The sequence below is a fragment of the Epinephelus moara genome, chromosome 14, assembly GCF_006386435.1.
Source record: "Epinephelus moara isolate mb chromosome 14, YSFRI_EMoa_1.0, whole genome shotgun sequence".
NCBI lineage: Eukaryota > Metazoa > Chordata > Actinopteri > Perciformes > Serranidae > Epinephelus > Epinephelus moara.
In genome coordinates, this window is record NC_065519.1 from 36,606,070 (window position 1) to 36,628,422 (window position 22,353).

At 39.9% G+C, this 22,353-nt stretch overlaps 1 protein-coding gene across 1 annotated transcript in view; it reads right to left on the reverse strand.

The window, feature by feature from the left end:
* Nucleotides 1-15,747: 15,747 nt before the first annotated feature.
* setd3 (SET domain containing 3, actin histidine methyltransferase) overlaps nt 15,748-22,353 on the reverse strand; it is a 96,500-nt gene continuing 89,894 nt past the window's right edge. Inside the window, exons 11-13 of the mRNA XM_050061963.1 lie at nt 22,247-22,332; nt 18,235-18,395; nt 15,748-17,089 (exon numbers count right to left, since the gene is read on the reverse strand). Coding sequence (XP_049917920.1) covers nt 16,598-17,089; nt 18,235-18,395; nt 22,247-22,332 — 739 coding nt within the window. The 3' untranslated portion in view covers nt 15,748-16,597. The remainder of the gene's footprint in view (nt 17,090-18,234; nt 18,396-22,246; nt 22,333-22,353) is intronic.

A 22,353-nucleotide genomic window follows, 5' to 3' on the forward strand; every position in this document is an offset into this window, starting at 1 on the left:
TCTTTTGAAATGTCCATACAGAACTCATCACTGCTTCATGTACGAATCACTTAATTGGTTGCAGCTTAAATCTAGAAGACCATTTCATTGGGTTTTGTTCATCTTTAATTGTATTCACGCAAATTGTCCCTCTTATTTAAGACAGCTTCTTGTTCCATATAGTTCTTCTTATCCAGACATATGCAACACCCTTCTTTTTTGTATCCAGAGTTCTCAAAGAGATTGGTCGCAGGTCTTTCCAATATAAAGCTCCATCTGACTGGAATAATCTTCCTCCTTATTTGAGATCCATTACCTCCTTTCACTGCTTTAGGTCATCTTTATTTTATTTTATTAAAACAACCTGCTCATGTTTCTAATTTGCGTATAATTTATGTACAATATTCAGTTCATTGTATTCAATTTCTTTTGTATATCATTTGAGGACTGGGGTGTGGTTGGGAGAGTGTGAGCAAGCATCTGTTTTTATCTAATTGTATTTTTTTTTCTGTTGTTTGTGTATTGTTTGTTTTGTAATATTGTTTTGATGTATGTATGTATGTACATGTTACTTGTGTACTTAGGACCCCCTCGAAAATGAGATGCTACATCTCAAGGGGCTATCCTTCAGTAAATTCAAATTCAAATTCAATATACCACAATACAAACATCACAACATATCCCACAATACATCTACTACATTAGACATACCACTATACACATACCACAGTACATATACTAATGTACACGTACCACAATACACCAGAACACTCACACTAATAGCCCTTAAAGGTTTGAGTGCATTCAGTTAAGAGTGCTTACAGCTCTGGTTTGCTTTTATCCAGCCCCCTTTCTGCTGGGCAGGTGGCTGAATCTCCTGCACCTCCTCCTTCTTCTCCTTGCTGAGCAATGATCGTGGAAAGGGTTAACACCCACTCCTACCACCCCCACCACCTCTTTCTCAATGTCACTCTCCTCCTACTCTCTTCTTCCACTTTGGCTGCCCCTGACTTTGCTCCCACCACACCCCCCACCCCATCCACCCGACCCATCCTCCATCTCCCTGCATCCATTTGCAAATGATCTGGCTTGTCTGCATATTGTCAGTTGCAGCCGGCCCAGCCATTCATCACCTGTCGGGGACTCTCAGTGCCCTCTACACTTAATTGTTCCCTCCCTGAGCTGGAGAATAAAGAATGACGGTCCCTCTCCATAAGAAGAGAGAGAAAGAAAGAAAGAAAGAAAGAAAAAGAAAGAAAAAGAAAGAAATATGCTATTGGGTTTAAATCAGATTTAGATAGGGCAACAATGCTGGCCACTCTCTTTATTTCTATTTCTCTGTTTCCATCTTGTTTTCTCTATCCATCTTTTCTGTGTTTCTAGGTCGGATAAAAAGAGGAGTGAAGAAGAAAGGAAAGGACAAGGAGAGAAGACAAGGAGAAGGATGGAGGATCATCCCAATCGCCAGAATAAATGTTGGTATTTTGCATTTATGTATGCAAACCACAGATGTTACATTTGTATGTTATTACGTAACAAATACATTAAAAAGTTATACTTCAACGACTCTGTGGTTAATATGTGATTAGGTTTAGGCACAAAAACCTCTTGGCTATAATTAGGACAAGATCATGTTTTGCCTTAGAATACCTGCTTTTGGTGGCACAATCCCTGGTGGAAACACAGTGACTTTTAGGTTAAAAAAAACCACACACACAAACACACACATTTTGTGGCACTACCATAGCTAGAAACTCAGTGATGTCTCAGTAAAAAACAGCTGCTTTAGTGGCGCAAACCTGTCAGGAAAAGCAGAAATGTCTCTGTAAAAATATAAGTAAATAAATAAATTAAAAACAAATTTTTTAATGGCACTGTAATGGTTGATCAAAAATAGGAGACAATGCGCTCAACTCACAGAAACAAAAACAAAAAACTGGGTGCTGAATTCCAAATAAATTGTAAAGTTCAAAAAGATGAGAGGAACAGCACTCCAAGTTTATCAAATTTTATTTTGCCACACAGACGTTTCAGGTCTGGCCCTTCTTCAGTGTGCTCTGGCAAACGTTTTTGGTTTAATATATATAATAATATGCATGCATGCACACACACACATACACACACAGGATTTATGTTCCCTTATCATAATGCCATTTGCATCTGTGCTCAGCTGGGTTGTGCACATGTCCCTTTATCTTCCCCTCTTTCTGCTTGTACCATTCACTATTCCTGAACCTGTCTGCTTTATTCTGTCTTTCTATTCCTCCTTCAGTTACTATCATGTCTTTATTTCTGCCTTTTCTCTCTTTTACCCCCATTCATTTTCTACACATTTGTTTTTAAGTAATTATACATGAAATCCCAATGCCACAGACCCAGCAGTATTTTGGTTGTTATTTATATATAGGCTTGTAGAGATATTATGCCATGCCTTGTCTCTCTTGTCCTTATTTATATAACTTTCTAGTTTGCAGTCATATATCAGAAATCGTTTTTGGACTTCACTGACTTCAAAAAGCCTCTCCTTGTCCATGATTTGGCTGCACTTCAAGTCGGCTTACATTACTGAGGCATCCTTAGGGCCCTACAGACGCTGTTTGACATGTTTGACCTGGACTCCTAAACAAGAACTCGCCTAAAAACAGGCTCCAAACGGAAATTTATTGACAATTTATTCTCATGCATTTGTTTAGAATTATTGTTTTTATAATATAATCTGACAGATGCTCATTCATTTACATCCAAATCTTTGCTGAGCCATGCTGTTTTTTTGCAACGCTGTTGGCAAAACTTTTGGTCAGTAGCAGAAATAGACAGTTGTTTGTAAAAACGGGTAATTTTCCCCCTCAATATATCATTTGAGGAAACTATACAGTACAATTTTAAACTATATAATAATAAAAACTGAAAGCACTTGTGCCAGTTATATACACAACATGATGCATTTATAACTTTAAAAAGATTGCATCCTCCCCCCTCATCTGCCTCACAATGGTTTGGTCTATGTCCGCATCAGCACTCGGCAGGACTGTCTGTCGATCGGTGGAAATGTGTCAGAGTAGAGGAAACTGAGCTCCAGTAAGTGAATACTTTGCAAAAGTTCACTTAAAACAAGAGACATGTCAGACACCTTTTACTTCTACTTTTCAACAGAATAAAACACGTTACTACTTGTAACCAGACAGCGTTATGTTCACTTCATTACCTTGCAGTTGAATCTTCTGTGTGAATGCAGCAGTCATACAGGAAACTCCTTTGGGCTTAAACCCCTATTAACTGGAGGCCACTGTGTGGTGTTCATTTGAAAGGGCTTGTTACCATGTACAAATTTTGTTCCTTACAATCGATGCACTCCTTTAAGTTAAAGCTGTATATTTGCCTTTTTTTCTAAGGAGAACCGGCTGATTTGAAGAACAATGAATCCTCTATCACATAACACATTATAAAAAGATTGTTGTGGAATTCAAAATGTTAACTGTACCAGAGTTACCCTGTGCACATCAGATAATTAGTTACATTAACTGTAAAATAGAAGATAAAGGATATTAGTGTGTAATTCCTTAACTCTTATAGTGATATTGTTTTCAACCAGCCTATACTGTAACAGCATAAGAAAATACGTGAAACGCAGTAATGGCTTTTGGTTTTGCCACCCCAAGATTTTCAGTGGCCCCATCTGGCTCCAGAAATGTTTCACCCCTGCACTGCATTGCATATCATCACCACAGTTAGTAAAGTTAATCATCAAACGTCCCTAGTAAGGTGCCCTAGTAACCTTGATTTTACCTTTCTCTGACAGCGCTGCTGCTGTTGTACATATCATTTCTCCTGGTTAAACGTTAAAGAGCAACCCATGCCAGCTGCTTACTTCATAACCATCACACCCACTTAAGGAGTTTCCTGAAGAGGGGACTGTTCTCCTCCCCCAGTCCTCTTTCCATCTATATTCACTCTGTCTTCTCTGCCAGTCATCTTTTGTGCCTTCATTCCTTATTTCATCCGTGATGAAGACCTCTCATGCCAGACCACAGAATTCTCCATCCCTCTCTCATCCACCCACCTCTTCAATAATAAATGTATATTTCCATTATGAGCGGCTTAGAGTGTTGAATCACAGTCAGTCATGCTTTGGAGAGAGGGGTGCAGATTGGGGTGGCATTGGGGCATTTCTGCAGAGAAGTCAAACTGACATGCTAATGCAAGTAACATGAATGCTCATGGGGGATATTTGTAAATTCCAGATATCTATATTGAATGTTTTTAGAATTTATGTAAACTGTGAGAATATTAGCAAGACTGGTAAATTTGGCAACATAAGAAAAGGCCAGGTAGCTGTTAAATGAAAGGCTACTTATGATCAGAGCAGTATCACTACCTGTAGCACCTGTGTTACAGAAATGGACAGAAGTTAAGATATACAAGTGCTACATGCAGCTGTACTGACTGTCTCCTCTTTATAAGAACATTCTTCAGTAGAAGTGGCCATCAGCTGAGGTTTTAACCACATAGGCCATTCAATTGCAAGTATGAAACTTTGTCTGTTAACCTTTATGCTAACACCTCCTATTTGTGGACAGCTGGGCCTGTCATACAAGTGCTAAATGCTGAACCACAGTCACTGAATGCACTGTTACTACACGATGTGTGGTTACAGTTAGCCTACTGCAGGTGTCTTTTCAAGAGTACAGATGGATGTGATAGAGCTCCAGTAAAGCTCTGTGTCAATATGTATATATACCGGATCCACCTGTTAGTAAAACTGCCTTCCTGAGTGGTTTTATGATGTTTAAAAGACTTTTTAAAATACATTTTTAAAAAAGCTCTCAGTCTGGTTTAAGGAGTCTGGTTTTCTTTTCAGCAGGCCGAGCCAAACATAAGAATACTGTATCAAACTTGATCGAATCAAACTTTTTTATATAGCTTTTCATACATTAAAAATGGAATACAAAGTGCTTCACAAAATAAAAACATAAACAACAAAAATACAACAAATATTGAAAAACCTGCCCCTCCCACCCCCACATATAAACACACACACACACACACACACACACACACACACACACAAACACACAGAGTCAATACAGTAACATGGCTGGGCACTGAGGAACCAGGTGAGTAAAAAACCATCTATGGGGAGCTCATCCACACTGAGAGGCGCTACAGCCTACAGCCACAGGGAGCGCCGCCACAGAGACCACCCCGACCCAGATGTGGAGTCTACCCCAGTCTATGGTGCAGAGCCTCCCAGTCCTCTGGGCCTGAGGGATCTCCAGGACGACGTCCCCGCTGGCAGACCGGACACACCTCCCAGTGTGGAGGCCCCCCATGAGGAAACACTGGAGCTAAAAACTAAAAGACTAAAAAGCAATAGGATAGGATAAAACAGGTATGAGATAAAATAAAATTGCATAGAAATTTAAGGATTTAGAAAAATTAAAGATTTAAAGATTTAAAAAAAATGAAGATTTAGAAATTTAATAGCAATAAAAATGCATAAGGATTTTAAAATAAATCATTTAGATTAAAATAACATATAATAGAAGAATTAAAGGAGTAAAAGAAATCAGTTAAAAGCCAAATTAAAAAGGTGAGTCTTGAGCCTCCTTTTTAAAACATCAACAGTCTCTGCAGTCCTGATGCTGGTGATGTTAAAATACACACAGTAGTGGTCAGACACAGCCAGGTCAACAACAGAGGACACACCAGTGGACAGACCATAGGTTATGACCAGGTCCAGGGTGTGTCCTCTGTTGTGAGTTGGCTGTGTGACGTGTTGTTTAAAATCCATGCAGGTTAAAAGGTTTAAAAATTCTCTGGACATAGTATGGGACATATTATCTACATGCAAATTAAAATCACCAGTTATTAAAATTCTATTGTAAGTGGTGTTTATGACTGATAATAGTTCAGAGAATTCACTGATAAAAGAGGTAGAGTACTGGGGTGGTCTGTAAACGGTGATACAAAGAATAGGAGGGCTGCTAAAAACAAAGGCATGATGCTCAAATGATGTGTAGCTGTTAAAAGAAACTTCATTTGAGTTCAGCATCTTTTTAGTGATGGAAGCAGTTCCGCCTCCTTTTTTACCCCCCCCGGTAGAGAATAAAAAGTTCAAATTTGGTGGGCAAGCTTTGGTGAGAACAACTGGTGCGTCAGTGCCAAGCCATGTCTCTGTAAAGAGAAGACTGTCAATATTATTATCTAAAATCAGGTCATTTATGATACAAGTTTTATTTAAAAGTATGGTATGAATGAGGGTAGGAAAATTTGTTTTTTTTTTAATTTATAATTTAGCTGGTGTGGAGAATACATGAAATACTTTGTAAACCTCAGATTTCCCTGACAGACTTCAGGGCTGGGCCCCTGATTAATACAGTGGACAAAAGGAACCCACTTCTCCTCCTAAAATGAGCAAGCTTTCTGTCTCCAGCATTTAAAACAGACATTACAACGTGCTGTCGAAAGAAAACAGAAAGTAAAACATGGGAGAATGATAAGTACAGCATGATGAGACACAATTTCAAGTGATAGAGAAGCTTGAGACTTTGTGTGAGGGTATTCCAATGTCTAAACAGCAACAGCAAAAGCTTGATCACCTTTAGTTTTCAGCCTTAGCCTTACTACAACCAGGTGATCAACTGAGATTCCCCATATAATAGTGTAATTCCAAGGTCCACCTCAAATCTCTCAGAGATGAGTGACCAAACTCATAGTGGATGTTGGAATGCTAAAGATAAATTTGGACCACATTTGGTTGCATTTCTTAACTGCATTTAGAATCTTTTGACAAGGATAGATGGATATTGTATTCAGTTTTGAAATGTTGAAATGTTCTCTTTTGAAGGCTGATGGTTGTGTATGTGAATGAAATTCAGTCAAAACAGTGATCTGAATTTATTTTGAGAAAACCTTTGAGATAAAAAAGATTACACACCACTTTTGACTGACCTTGACGGGACGGATGTACATAAGGGTTCTATAATGTGGTAGACCTAGCCAGATTAACGTTTTTAGTGTATTGCACTGCACTGTGCTGATGCATCTAATCCGATAAATAGATCATTTAACACAAATCTCAATATAAAATTGAAAAGTGGAATTCTTGGTGGACAGGAAATAATCTATAGCTATCGTATACAGAGTGAATGGTTTTAGACAGGGTATGACGATTGGGTAGATAGTTGGTAAGATAGACAGGTGGACAGACAGATAGATATTGATTATTTCCATCAGGCGTAAAACCTGGAGGGGATCATGCATTTGGTTGTGTGTGCATGTGTCACTGTGTATGTGAATGTATGTATCTGTGTGCAGCTAATCTCGCAAACTACTGGACCCGTCAGCCTTATATATTGTGTGCACCTTTATGACTTTATGCTCAAGGACCTCCTGTGGTTGCAGTGATTCACAACTGCTGAACAACGTGGAATCATGGAAGACAAAAAGAAAATCAAACATGCTGGACTCTTTGTAGGGACTTTGTGAGGCATTCCAGCTGTGGCGTCAGTTGTCATCTACGATGACACCCTACACGAGATGAAACAATGGATTATTGCGTACGACACTCATTGTTGTTCACAATCTGAGCCAACACCGTATGACGGTATATATATATATATACATACATATATGTATACAGATATTTGTGGGTTACCCTGACGTGGTGCACTCTACCTGTGTGTATATGACAACACTTGAAAAAAAACGTATATCTTCTTTCTTCTTCTTCTTCATTTCTCTGTGGACTGAGCAATTTCATACTTTCACAATAGCTTTTTTTTTGGTTTTAAAGACATGGAAATCTGACTTTTAACAATATGGGACCTTTAAAAAATATTGTTACTGGACTTAATGCAGTGAACTAGCAGATGGCTAGCAGCAAGATAACAATGCCATTGTCTGTCCATCACCTTGAATTCTACATTCACTCTCATAAAATGCTAATGGCTTGGCTTTAACTGGACCCCTCCATCACACAGCATCTCCAGTATGACACTGGTAAACACTTTCAAGACAATGGTGCCATTCCACAATGAGCCGGGCCTGGCTGTGGTTGCTGCCATTGTGTATTAATATAGATGGCAGTTTATAATTCATAGGGCAGAATTACTTGGGAGTGCTGGTCCCAGGCCTGCGACCAGCACTGACACAGCGAGTACTAACAACACTGGACATGCTTCGCTCTCCGCTGCCCACTCCAATGCCCATTATAATAATATATTCAAGGATTAAAGGGGTTTTATCTTAGACACCCATGAATTATGAATGGGGCATTTCAAATTTTAATTACCCCAAATTTAATGATTCAAGATAATGTTTTTTTAATAAATTAATACAGGGCCAGGGACAGAGAAGGGGAACAAAAAATAAAGTTTTTTTTCTGCCCAACAAAAGGAGAAGGGAAAGAAATAATAGATGGATAATGACCTCATGTCTTTGGAGGAAGAGATGGCTTGACCCAAAAAAAGGTTTAAAAACAACACTACACACAAGAGGTGAGAAGTGAGAAGTTTAATCTCTGTCAGCTTCGGGACAATTTTCCCTGTCAGCTCTACCTTTACCATACACTCCGGGTCTTCCACTTAAACTGGATAGCAATGTACTGCCCAGGATTTGTTACTGTAGGTCTACTGTTAAAGCTAGGATCACACACACACACACACACACACACACACACACACACACACACACACACACACACACACAGGTAAGAGGTCTTTGGAAAAGCAGCAAAAACACTGGATATTTCCAATAAGTTTGCTTTAAAGTACATGACTGCATAAGAGCCACAGACAGACAAGTGACACATCAATTGTGATACAAAACAAGTAGATTATATGGTACAAAGTGGTCTTAAACATCTTAGCAAACCTAGTCTTGACCAAACCTAGTCTCGATCATATTAATGCACACCACAAACAAAAAGTTGAGCACGATTTTGACAGCGAGCAGATACGGAAAAGTGTCTGTCTACATGGTCCTGATTCAGGGTCTCCAGATCTCTGATTTTATCTGTAGACCCTGAATCAGGACCATGTAGACAGACACTTTTCCTTATCTGCTCGCTGTCAAAATTGTGCTCAACTTTTTGTTTGTAGTGTGCATTAATATGATCGAGACTAGGTTTAGTCTTGACCAAACCTAGTCTNATGATCAGGACTAGGTTTAGTCTTGACCAAACCTAGTCTCGATCACATTAATGCACACCACTGGGAGAGGGAACACTGAGGCACTGACAGTTCATTACCGGCATCAAGCTTTTGTTATATAACAGGTTAACAAGGAGTGAGCCCAACTCACATTTTACGTGGTTGGTGATTTTGATTTGTCAAGAAACTGCAAGAACATTTTTAGCAGAATTCAAGTTTCAAGGGCTATACATTTAAAAAATAGTTCAACATTTACTTTCTTATTGAGATTAGATGAAAATATCACTATCATTCTCATGTCTGTGCATTGGAACCAAGAGATGATTAGCCTAGCTTAGCATAAAGCTGAGCAAGTCCCAGCATGTAATTTCCCCTCAAACAAAATTCTAATTTTGTTTTCTACTTTTTAGGGCCCAAGCAACAATGGTGCAAGGAATTATTATTTCACACAGTACATCATTTCTGAGGGCACCAAGGTGCTCTAAAACTCACTAAACTTTGTGCACATATGACACCTGCTGGAAAGTTTTAGATTTCATGGGTCTCATGCTGCAGTATGACAAAATGGCTCAGTAGCGCCCCCTAATGAACTTCAATGAAGTAACTCCAGCAGTGTGTTGCACCTACTTACATGAAAATTAGAAGGCATTTGTAACATGTGAAGACTTACAAAAAAAGTTATTTTTCAGCCATATCCCAGAGCAAACAGGAAGTTGGTAATTTTGAATTTACTGTGCAATTTTTCTGCATTTTTGACCATTTCTAGGGCTTATATTTTATCATACTCTTCCTAGAGATTTAATCTGATTGACTTCAAACTTCTTCTGTACCATCTAAAGAACTTTGACATGAAAAGTTGTTAAAAGCATGAGTTGCCTACTGGCAACAGGAAACTACATGTTTTATACATTTATATACTCCTCCTAAATGTTGTCAGCATAGCCTCAAGACCATAATGATGCTTCCTCGTGAACATTGTGAGTTTACATTTAATAAAATTGCCATAGCAACTCATTATTTGCCATGAAACAGGAAGTTGATGTTGATGCGTTTGATAACACACTAGGCTGTAACACATTCAAGTGCCAATGAGGTGTGAGAGTCCTTGTGTCACCTAACAGCACCACAAACTAAGCCTTGTGGGACAATCACCTTTTCATTTATATGAAATTTATACGGTGTGGTCAAGAATTTCTAAAAAGCAACATGACCTATAGTGTGCGCTCTCTAGTGCCACATAGTGGACACAGGAAACAAGCAATTTCTAAACATTACCTTGAGCTGTGGGAAACTGACAGAATTATTTACTATTTATTTTCTGACATTTATTATGAAGCAAGTGAATTACTGAGAGAGTATTTGGCAGATTAACTGATCATGAAAATAAGTTTCAGTTGTACATGTGTCAGTTCATACATACATACAAATTCAACAAGTTACAGCGTGTCAATAAGTGAGCTGTTTAGGTGTTAGTAAGTTTTTTCTCTTGACTTAATGCGCAGACATAAGAATAATAATCAGCTTGTCTCACTCTCGGGAATACAATGAATAAGTGTACTGTATTTTTCATAACATGTTGAACTATTCTGTCAGGTATGCCTATAACTGTAATATTGTGCATAAATATTTACACTGATCACAAACAGGTTACAAAACAAATATACATGTTTTGACACAGTATGGCTAACTGGGGCAGATGTAAAACCTGAATAATAACATTTGAACAGAGCAAGATTTTAAAATGAGTTTTTCTTTTTTAAACCAATTTAACTAACTGCTACTAATGATTCTCAAAATATAAAATCAAAAATTGACCTCTTCACACTTAAGATTTGTTACCACACAGCATGATGCAAATAATAACTTTTTAAAAAAATATCTTTTAAATGATAATTTTGCTGTAATTAAAGATACATTTAGATGGATTCTGCTAAATCTGTCAGGATTATTCGTTCCTTTTCAGCGTGTAAAACACAGAAAATGAATACTGAAGCTGATCAAGGTAATTGATCCTTGAGCACAAGAAGCTGTCAATCATATTTACAAACAAGCTTCTTCAGCTGTTTGATATTTGCAAGAAGTGCCCAAGCAAGATGAAGGAAAAAAACAGGCTGCAACAAAGCCATGTCTACAGGCTGCTACTGTAGCAGAAAACAACCCAACAGGGCAGATACACTGACCAGCCAAAACATTTAAACCACTGGTGTGTAAAGTGGATAACATTGATCATCTTGTTACTGTGCAGTGTTCTGCTACAAAACCTTGGGTCCTGGCATTCATGTGGATGCCACCTGACACGTTCCACCCACCCAAACACCATTGCAGACCAAGTAACCCGATTGGCCCGATTGGATTGAAATTTCTGGAAAGTGTTGCATGGTCACTGAGAATGAGTCTTTCTATTGAATATGATTCTATGTATTACCAGCAGTACTGCATGGTTAACTCTGTTCAACCAGTTTTAAATGGTGTACCTGACTACGGAAACTTTAATGTTAAAACAACCAAACAGTCGGATCTGACATGAGCAACAGCTTTGCTTACAGTCCCCTCATATATTTCATTTTTATAGTTTTGGTTATCTTTTCTTTCAGCGTCAACATTTGACCCACCTGCTCCACTGTAAGAGACAGCGGACAAGGCACATTTCACCTGTTTATCTAAGGAACTTACTTAAGGTAAAGATGAAGGCATGATCAGAAAGGATAGTCCACTGTGTTCCAGAGCTAATCCCTGGTGAGAGTTTGGCCTATGTACTTACTATTTAAGTACAGCTCACCTTTACAGAAGTTATAGTGTAACATTTCATTCTGCTGTCTCAATCAATCAATCAAACAATCAATCAATCAATTTTATTTATAAAGCCCAATATCACAAATCACAATTTGCCTCAGAGGGCTTTACAGCATACGACATCCCTCTGTCCTTAGGACCCTCGCAGCAGATAAGGAAAAACTCTCGAGGTCTAGGACTAGAGGTGCAGTATTTACCAGAGTATATATATCAAGACTAGTAAGCTCGCAAACTCATTCTTGACTCTGGGAACAGCAGTTTGTCAAGACAATCTTAACTAAAGGTACACCTACTAGTAATCACTGGAGCTTTCAACCACATCCCAAAGACCTCATCAGTAAATGGAGTAGGGTTGGGCAATGTCTAATGCCTTGGCAAGTGTGAAACATCCCAACATTTTTTTTATTGACCTAACATGGAGTTTCCTCAGTTTTCCTGAGGTGGATTGGATGTCACGTGACCTACAGTAAGTAGGCAGTTTGATCACATGATAGCAGGTGGTTATTTACGGGGAAGATGGTAATGCATCTGTCTTAGTTCAGAGATGGCCTCTAGTGTCAGATAGAAATTTCCTCACTGATTTTTCCCCAGTAGTCCATTGACTCTGACCCTGATCGGGAAGAGGACTGGAGTCAGAATCATCCAATGCCAGAAACATAACCACCTCCCCCTCATATACAACTAAGGCCTGCCAGAGTCAGGATGTTCAGAGTCCACTAAGGGTTTGCACTTCAGGTCGATGCATAGAGTCATGTGACATTTTATATAGTTATATATTTACCCACCCATACATTGTTACTGATACACCTTACATACAAGTCTGAGAAATCTTGAGTTTATGACCTCTGCCCAGTTATGGTACAGTCCCATATTAAAGTCCTACATCAGTCTCATATTATACCAGTACCACTCATATGTTAATGCCTTTGTTGGTCATCTGTAATGTGAAAACATCACATTTACACACAGTTCTACTCATAGTTCAGTTAAAGAATACTATATCCTGGTTGGCTCCTGGTTGTCACACTGGCAGCAACACTACTAGCATCTGGTTCCAAAGTAGTTTAATTGACTTCCAGCTCAGGAGCTAAGAGCGTGAGAGCAGTGATTAGAAACAGGCCACACTGCCCTCTCTTCCTATCAGCCTTCTCTGCTGCCATCACATCTTTGTATTCGGGTCAATTTTAGACAAACTGTTTATAAAAGTTTACAGCCTTCCATGCTGTTATCCTGTGTTGCTCTGTGAAAACCGGATCAATATTGCATGGCAACAAATAAATGAAGATGTTGGCCTGCCATGTACGTAGCATGATTTGTGAAATATTTCATTAAAAAGACGTATGAAACGGCCGAACACGTCATAATGACAATCTGACTGTATATAATGTATAATCATATTTTAGCAGAATAACATTACTCAGATTTTTGGTCAGGCGCCCGCTCTACGGGCCATTAACCCGAGGAAGACTGCTGGACCTGACGGCGTTCCAGGATGGGTCCTGAAGTAATGCACGGACCAGCTGGCTGAAGTCTTCACCAGGATTTTGAACCGGTCCCTGTCAAAGTCTACTGTTCCACCTTGTCTTAAGTCCTCCACCGTATTCCCCCTGCCAAAGAAACCCCACATCTCCAGCCTCAATGACTACCGGCCAGTTGCACTCACTCCAGTGGTGATGAAGTGCTTCGAAAAACTGGTCTGGGGTCACATCATGTCACTCCTGCCCAATAGTTTTGACCCCCACCAGTTTGCTTACAGAGCAAAAAGGTCTACAGAGGACGCCGTAGCCACAGCCCTTCATGCTGCACTGTTCCACCTGGAACGGCCGGGGAGGTATGCGTGGCTGCTCTTTGTGGACTATAGCTCCACGTTTAACGCCATTGCCCCGCACAAACTGGTGGACAAACTGGGGTACCTGGGACTTCAACATTCCACCTGCATGTGGATAAGCAGCTTCCTGTCCAGTTGCAGCCAGAGAGTTAGAATGAGTCACCATACATCTACGGCCCTCAGGCTCAGCACCGGTTCCACACAGGGCTGTGTGCTGAGCCCCTTGCTCTACACCCTCTTCACCAACGACTGCTTCCCCGCCCACCTCAGCAACACCATTGTCAAGTTTGCGGACAACACCACTGTTTTGGGGCTCATCTCTGGGGGGGATGAGTCCGCCTACAGGCACGAGGTGGAGCAGCTGAGAGTGTGGTGCAGGGAGAATAACCTACTCCTTCACACCTCAAAAACCAAGGAGCTGGTAATAGACTTCAGGAAAAAGAAAACGGACATTCCACCACTACTCATCAGCAGGGACTGTGCGGAGAGGGTGGCTGACTTTCACTTCCTGGGAGTCCACATTGAGGAGGACTTGACCTGGAGCGTGAACACCTCTGAGCTGCTGAAAAAGGCCCAGCAGAGACTGTACTTCCTGAGGGTGCTCAGGACGAACAACATCACCCAGAGACTGCTAGTGTCCAGCTGCACAGTGGCTCAGAGGAAAGAGCTCCAGAGGATCATAAATACGGCCTTCTCCCCTCTCTGAAAGAACTGCACAGAAAATTATGAAGGACACTTCACACCTTGATCATTCCCTGTTTGAACTGTTGCCATCAGGCAGACGGTATAGATCAATTAAAACAAGGACAAACAGATTCAGAAACAGCTTCTACCCAACTGCAATAACCACACTTAAAGCAAGAATGCAATAACAGGTTTTTAGTGCAATAATGGACTGTGCAAATGACCGAGGAGAGCATGTATGGTTGTATGTTTGCTTTTTATTTATTTCTAGCTGTCTTCTTTTTAATGCTGCTTATGGTTTTATATGATATAGTTTTATGAGTTGATGCACTGACAAGGTGGCACTTTAATTTCGTAGTACATGTGACAATGACAAATAAACGATATTCTATTCTATTCTATATTTACAATGTGTTTAAACTGGATAAACAAGTTCTCTTTAATCATACAAACTCTCTTGACAATCAACAAAGGCAACTGAATTGAAGGAAATAGCCTAGTTAGCAGCCTGTTAGCTAAGCTAGCACACTGTCATATGGTCTCTCCGAAATCCACCACAAAAGTAAATTTTTTTTGAACGTACTCGAGGCAAATTCCAGACCGAAATATTACGGAGGGGAGGAGTTTCACAGGCACATCAGATATCACGAAGATTCCCATTGGAATGAATGGACTTCCAGTTGACTCGTCTATGTGTACACATACGTAAGTGGAAATGAGGAGTAAGGAGGGACGCCGTATATACAACCACTTGTTATCATTAACCCAAGTTCCATAGTTATATTACATGATGACACCTTAACCAACAATTACATGTTCTGATAAAAGACTGTGAAACATTTTCAAAAGCTCCAAAAAGTAGTGGGTGGACCTTGACTGCTGATTATTTTGCCAAACAATGTCAATCATGCATTATTATTGAGCCAAACATAGTACCACTATAAACAAATATGTGTCCCTGCATAACTGTAGTAGAGTTGAAGCATGAAGTAGCTACACAAAGTAATGGGTGACGTAATGGACACATCAGGTTATGTTTGAATTTCACTTCACATATTCACTACCAAATAAGTGATTTAGAGTAAATGGATTAAACTGGATGTACCTACATTCACATTTTCTAAAATAAGGTCAAATGTCCTGATGAGAGTCTCGGACAAAACTGCATGCTTCCCTCCACAATGTACTGACTGCTAGGGACTCAGTCAGAGTTGTTCTTTTTTATATCAGTCGACAGAGTCAGAGTCTACTGGGGCCACCCTCACAGTTACAACAAACTAAAGAGAATAAAAATCAACTGACATGCTCACATGATTTTTTTTTTTATTTAATCATCTTCTGTTTGATCCAGTCCTCAGTGCTGCATATGGCTTTCTCAGTGATCATTAGGTCACTAGTCACTCCCTTTTGGTGACATAAACATAGACATTCTTTTTAAAATACACATTAAAACAAATTCTTTGTTATGTAATAAGGGCTGCAATCACGTGATGACGGAAAATGTACAAGTTGATGGTAAAAAAAATTGTACATTTGGTACATGATGTTTTTTTTATTATAAAAGCAGAAACTATCTTTCATTTTGGCTTGTCATGCTGAACTCATAGGTTAATAACTTTATGTTTTGCTTGAAATGATTTTAACCAGGAAAAAAAAACAGGGGAATAGAGGGCAGTGACGGTCTTAACTCTGTGGCACACCCCAAAATAAACTAGAAAATATGATTGTCAACTCAAAGCATACCAGACATAGATGGAGACAAACTGCAGTAATAAACCAGTCAATTCACAAGATCAGAGACGTTTTGGCTTTGTGGAAATAACATTCACCTAACTCCATTTAGTTTTTTTTTCTCTTCACCTAACAATTTGCTGGAACCACTTTGTGGTGTTCCCTCTTCACTTTCTTTTATGCTGCAAGACCCCAACTGTTTTGATGTAAACCTATGTTTTCAACATCAAACAAAAGCTAATGTCAATCAAAAGCATTTTCAAACAAGTTCAGCTGCAAACAACTAAGAAAAGCCACGCTGGATGAACGTACAGTTGGAAAAGTCCTGCAACTTTGAATTCAATTTTTTTCCAGTTTCTGTATTTTTTAGTCATTTGGGAGACTCAAAAACAAATAAATAGCATTGGCTGTGGCAGTGAGTGAAATATATTTAGTCACTGTTGTCTTTGGGATTATCTTCAGTTCGACTGGCACTTAGGTCAGCCATTTCCCTTTGTGTCTTCTGGGTTGAACTTCCAGTCAAGTCCAAAGCTGAATTATCATCTTTGCTGACTTTCTCCTGAGTCTTCTCCTGCACTGCTTCTCCATTAGCCTCCATATCCATCCCATACACAGCCTTCTCCCCATTCAGGAAGTGACTGTGCTCCTCCACCTGGATCTCCTGACCTTCTTCCACCTCTTCCAGCTTGCGCAGGATGATAGGAAGCTTTTCATCTGCATCAGTATTTTCCAGCAAAGCAATATCGCTTTCCTCGTACAGAGGCAACGGAGCGCCCTCCTCCAGCTTCTTCTCGAAGTGCAGACGTTTGGCCCGTCCACTGGCTGAGGCTTTCTCCAGGATCTGCTTCTCAGCTAGGCGGAGCTGGATCGCCATGCGAGAATGGAGCGATAGATCAGGTTTCTCAAGCATAGAGACGTCCTCCTAAAAGAGACCAGGCCAGGAGTTAAGAAAATGGGAGGAAAGAGTGAGGGAAAGATGACAAAAGGTCAGGAGAAGATAAGTAACAGAGTTACTGCCTTGCACTTGTATGCCTCTGAGAACCAGTCAAGTTGCAGTTACAGTTTACATCCGTGTCTAATCAGAGTCACATGTAGCCATGACAGTTGAATATGCTTCAAATGTTGCTGCAAAGAAGCTACATCTTCTAAAACATAGATGCTTCACACAAATCTTAAACCAGGCAGCACAGAAGATCTTTACATTTAGCACAGTTTCAAGGTGGATACCTAAATTACTGTCACCAGTTCATTATCTGACCAAATGTCTCCCCTTCTGTTCCAAAGTTATGACACTGACTAATAACCAGTTAAGTATTTTTGCAATAAATCATGGTATCACAGTGATGTTGACCTTTGACCTTTTGGATATAAAATTTCATCACTTTATAGTCTTATTCTAATTGACATTTGTCTGAAATTTTGTCATGATTAGTGTATAAATTCTTGAGTTGTGGCCAAAAACATATTTTGTTAGGTCATAGTGACTCAACATACACATGACATAATGCCTGCCTTATTGGCAAAGAGGCTTAAAAATGACAAATTAAACTTCACATATTCAAAATAGGTGGCACAGTGGTATAGTGGTTAGCACTGCCCCCTCAGGGTGGGGGGTGCTAACCCAGGGTGGGGGAGCCCTTCAGTGCAGAGTTTGCATGTTCTCTCCGTGTCAGCGTGGGTTTTCTCCAGGGCAGAGTTTGCATGTTCTCTCCGTGTCAGCGTGGGTTTTCTCCAGGTACTCCGACTTCCTCCCACAATCCAAAGACATGCAGGTTAATTGGTGACTCTAAATTGCCTGTAGGTGTGAATGTGAGTGTGAATGGTTGTCTGTCTCTATGTGTCAGCCCTGCAACAGTCTGGCGAACTTTCCAGGGTGTGCCCCGCCTCCCGCCCAATGTCAGCTGGGATAGGCTCCAGCCCCCCAACGACCCTCAAGAGGAAGAATGGTTATGGAAAATGAATGAATATTCAATATATTTGTAAGGTCAAGTTGGTTTGAACCATAATGAACACTTGCCACTTTGTCCATGTCAACTACTTACACAACATAACCTTCAGCCGACTGACCTGTGAGGTGGTCTTGTAGGTCTTGAGCAGCAGAGCAGCTCGGGTCTCAAGGAAAGTCCACAACTTAATCTCATTCTCCCAGCTGACAGGAAACTCGCTGTTGCCCAGGGTAAAGATCTTATTGATGGCCCGATCTCCGAGCAGATAGTCCTTTAGTTCCTCTGTAAGCAAACTTTATGTTAGCAGTCTTTTCATCCATGGTTTCTTATTCAGTGGTGGAGTATCAAGCTGCTGCCAGTGTTGGTGTTGTCTCTAATTAGGGCTGACTGCATTTTGGAAAATGCAAAAAAGGACTAAATTACACCGCACAAATTAAAGGAGCAGATGACATCACATGTCATTGGAGTTGCACCTTGTATAATTCCATGTGACATATATTTGATTGATTGATTGATTGACTGATTTCTTCAAAAGAAACCATTTAGCTGTCAGAGTGGAGGTCTTCTTGGGTCCAAAGTTTTGGACTGATTTGCAAACACACCCATAAATAACAAACCCAAAATTGATTTACAAATAATTTACTTTCCAACAAAATAGACGCGATCTGGAATAGTCTTGAAGACATGACAGTCAGAAACCATTTAAATATCACTGCACCTGCTTCTTCTAGCCTAAAAGAACGAATAAATATGTTGGCATCACTGGACTCCACACATGATTTGTTCATTTGTGCAACTCTAAATTGGACATATAAAGCATAAGTTCAGCCCTCTTTAAAATGGCTGCTGTAGCATCATTTGATTTTTGGACAAAGGGTAGCCAAATTAATTCAGTTTCCCACAATCCTCCATGTATTTCACACCTGGGCCAGTCCACATTCACCACTGATTACTGTTGCATCTGAACTGTGAGATCAACAGATCAATACAAGGGGAAAGCTCTGGTCTTCTTTCTTTATACTGGGACTCTCCACAGAGGTGGGCTGTTGAGCAGCTGGAGCTGCTACACCCTTCCCCAACTTTTAAACTCAGAATATGCAAATTAACTTCACAAGCAAAGAATTAACAGGTTAGAGTGACCAGTTTCCTCTGATCTACACAGTCAAAATACAGCACAGCAAAGACTGCATTGAAAACACAATTCTTTCAAGCCTTGCTCATCCACCATGGACTACAGCCGGCTAACAAAGCAACTCTTCCCTCCATTTATGACTGGCAAAGTAACAACTGGGCAAAGTATCAGTACAATTGCCCCTTCCTGAGTCCCGCCCCTTTTCACTTTGTGCTCCAGTTAGTTTTAGCAAGCTTAGAAAACAGCAGAACCTTGATAATCGTTCCCCTTTACTGTTATACTTAGATATGCTCTAAATGAAAATGTAGTGAGCTATAGGCTACCAGTTACACAGTTTCAGTACATTGAAGCTACCCCCAAACAAATGTAACAAGCTAAGCTATAAGAAAATGGCACAAGTAACTTGCTACTTGCAAAGCTACTTTTATTTTTTGACTCTGTCAAATCAGTGTTATCTCAGTGATCAGAAAAACTGAAGTTGAACTGTTCTAATACTGTTCTCAGTCTCTCTCGCTCTATTCTTGGCCCTTATGTCTATTTCTCTAGTGTCCAATGCAAATACACTAAATATATACAGTCTATGGGCAAGACAACTGACAGACATGTCAAGAAGTGCAATGCAGCCAATCAGAGGCAGAGTAGGGCGGGTCTTGCCAAGAAAGCCAATAGCGACGCAGCAAGCAGAATAAACTGAAGGATTAGTATGTGATGTCACGTGGAAGTGCTTCCCTCGTCTACATGCCTCAGTGTGGTGCTGGCGTCAGTCACATTACTTATCAGTTTTATTATCCTCACTTTTATCCAGACCTCCACAGAAAAAAAAAGTCAGTTAACCTTCAGAGCTTTTCCAACATTTGTGGATGCTACCGCGCTACTCTGTAAATTAATCAACTTGCTACTGAGAAGCTGTTTGACTCAAAAAGTAGTGACATAATCATCAAGCTACTAAGAAATATGAGTTAGTCACATCGCTCCTTGTAGTGATGCTACTGCCCAACACTGGTAACTTGCTAAAAAACTTAAAGCCACATCAAGAGGAGTTAGTCTAATGCAGGATGTCAACTCATTCACACCCACTTCACCCCAATGTGTCAATCGGTGGAACTAGACAAAAGGCTGGATTTTCAAAATAAAAGCCCACAGGTGGTAATATTAGTTTACTTTAAAATAAAGCTTTTAAAAATGCCGTTATACTGCAGTGTGAAATTCTACTACTCTCCACACTTTTATCTACAGACTTCATTTCAGTTTTAAAGAGGTCACAATGTAATTATACTTCTTCTTCTTCTACATTTTTTGATTGACTACCACTTCTGCATATTTTTAGCCTGTTATATTTCTGCATTTTCAGCAATGCTTTTGAATTCATCCCAGCTTTCAGCATTCCCACGCATTTTCTGTAAGAAATGCATTTTCTAGGTAATGATTATTTTTCATAATAATCAATTTGCTATGTTAATACTTTGAACCCTACCTGGACCCAATTAGAAATAATTTGGACCCTGTTGTCAGATGACATGATAAGTTCATATTCATGTCATCTCTATATCTCGCAGACTGACAGGGAGGTTCTGGACATATTAAGTCTAGCTTAGCATCGACTGACAGCAGGGTGAAATTGCTGGTTTGGCTGTGTCAATTTTGTAACAGTACATCTTCCATGAATCCAGAGTAGTTATTAATTATATTATAGGAAAACCCTTAGTTGCTAGCCTTCAAGATACAAGGACAAGGTATTTGAGACGCTCCATGTAGTGCAACATGCATAACAGTTACGGAGTTGTTGGCAGGGTCATTTTATATTTTCAAAGAGATACCGGCTACTAGTTTCCCCCTGCTTCCAGTGTTTTCTCCATTTTGGATCTGGTTTGACAAATTGACTCGACAAATACCAAGAAATGCAGAAATGCTCTTTTGCTAACAAATCTCTTATCAAATGTTTGATCTCTCCTTGTTCTTTTATATTAGCAAATGGCCAACATTCAGGTTGCAGGCTTCACATTTTTAGTCGGTGGTGACAGTTACTTTTACTGGTTAAAATGTCAAACATCACCAGCAGCAGATTAAGTCAGCTTGAGCTTAACAGAATCAATGCTTTAATGGCTAATATGAGGCATTTAGCTTTTTCATGTGCTCTCTCCAAGCCCATGTCTATACTCAAAGCAGACTTAACTGACTTAGTTTTGGACACACAGAGATGAAACAGACATTGAAATGTGTGCACTAACCCTTTAATTTAGACTTCTTTTGACAAATCCTATTGTGAAAAACAATTGCTAAGACAGTTTGTGTTGACTTTCCAACACTTTGTGATTATATCCATTTCTGTCATGTGTAAAGGAAGTCACTGACAGTATTTTCTTCCTTCTTTTCCTACTGCTTTTAATCTGAGGACTTAAACATGGCTTTGTTACATGGGAAGGTGAAAGAGCCAAACTGCAGCATCCCAGTTGTGTGAGCACTCTATTCCATCGTGTCACACCTGTTATATCACCTGTGTATACTGACACACAAAAACACATGCAAAACATCCACACACAGTCATTCACAGGCATTGGAGCCGTTTTAAAAATGAAAATAAACATACAACAAAAAATGTGCATAATATATCAAGCGATGAGTCCTATGACAGAGGAGGATTTGGCATGGCTGGGGGTTTATGACACTAGTGCCATTCTGCATACAATGACTTTTGTAAATCCCCTTGTGGATTACTCCCTCAGAATATCTGGTGGCCTGCCTTGATCAATTGACCAGCTCAGGAATGGACAGGTCTTGCTCTGCTACTCTCTCTTTCTCCTCTACCTCCACCTTTTCTCCATTTCTTCCTCTCCGGCGATGTGCGGAGGTCACTTGACGACGGTCTCCGAGGAAGGTTGGATACTGTGGCATGTTTTGTTTTAGAATGTGCTGCCAGGTTTGTGGTTTCAAGATAGGGGATGCCCTGTTGCTGTGTTTGTTTGTTTGTTTGTGTGTATTGGTGTATCTTTCAGTGTCTTACCCTCTGTCATGCAGAACACTCTGAGGAAGGCTAGGAGCTGAGCTGAAATGGGGGGTTCATTACAGTGCAGAGCAAAGATACAGGACCTGAAAACACAACATACAGAC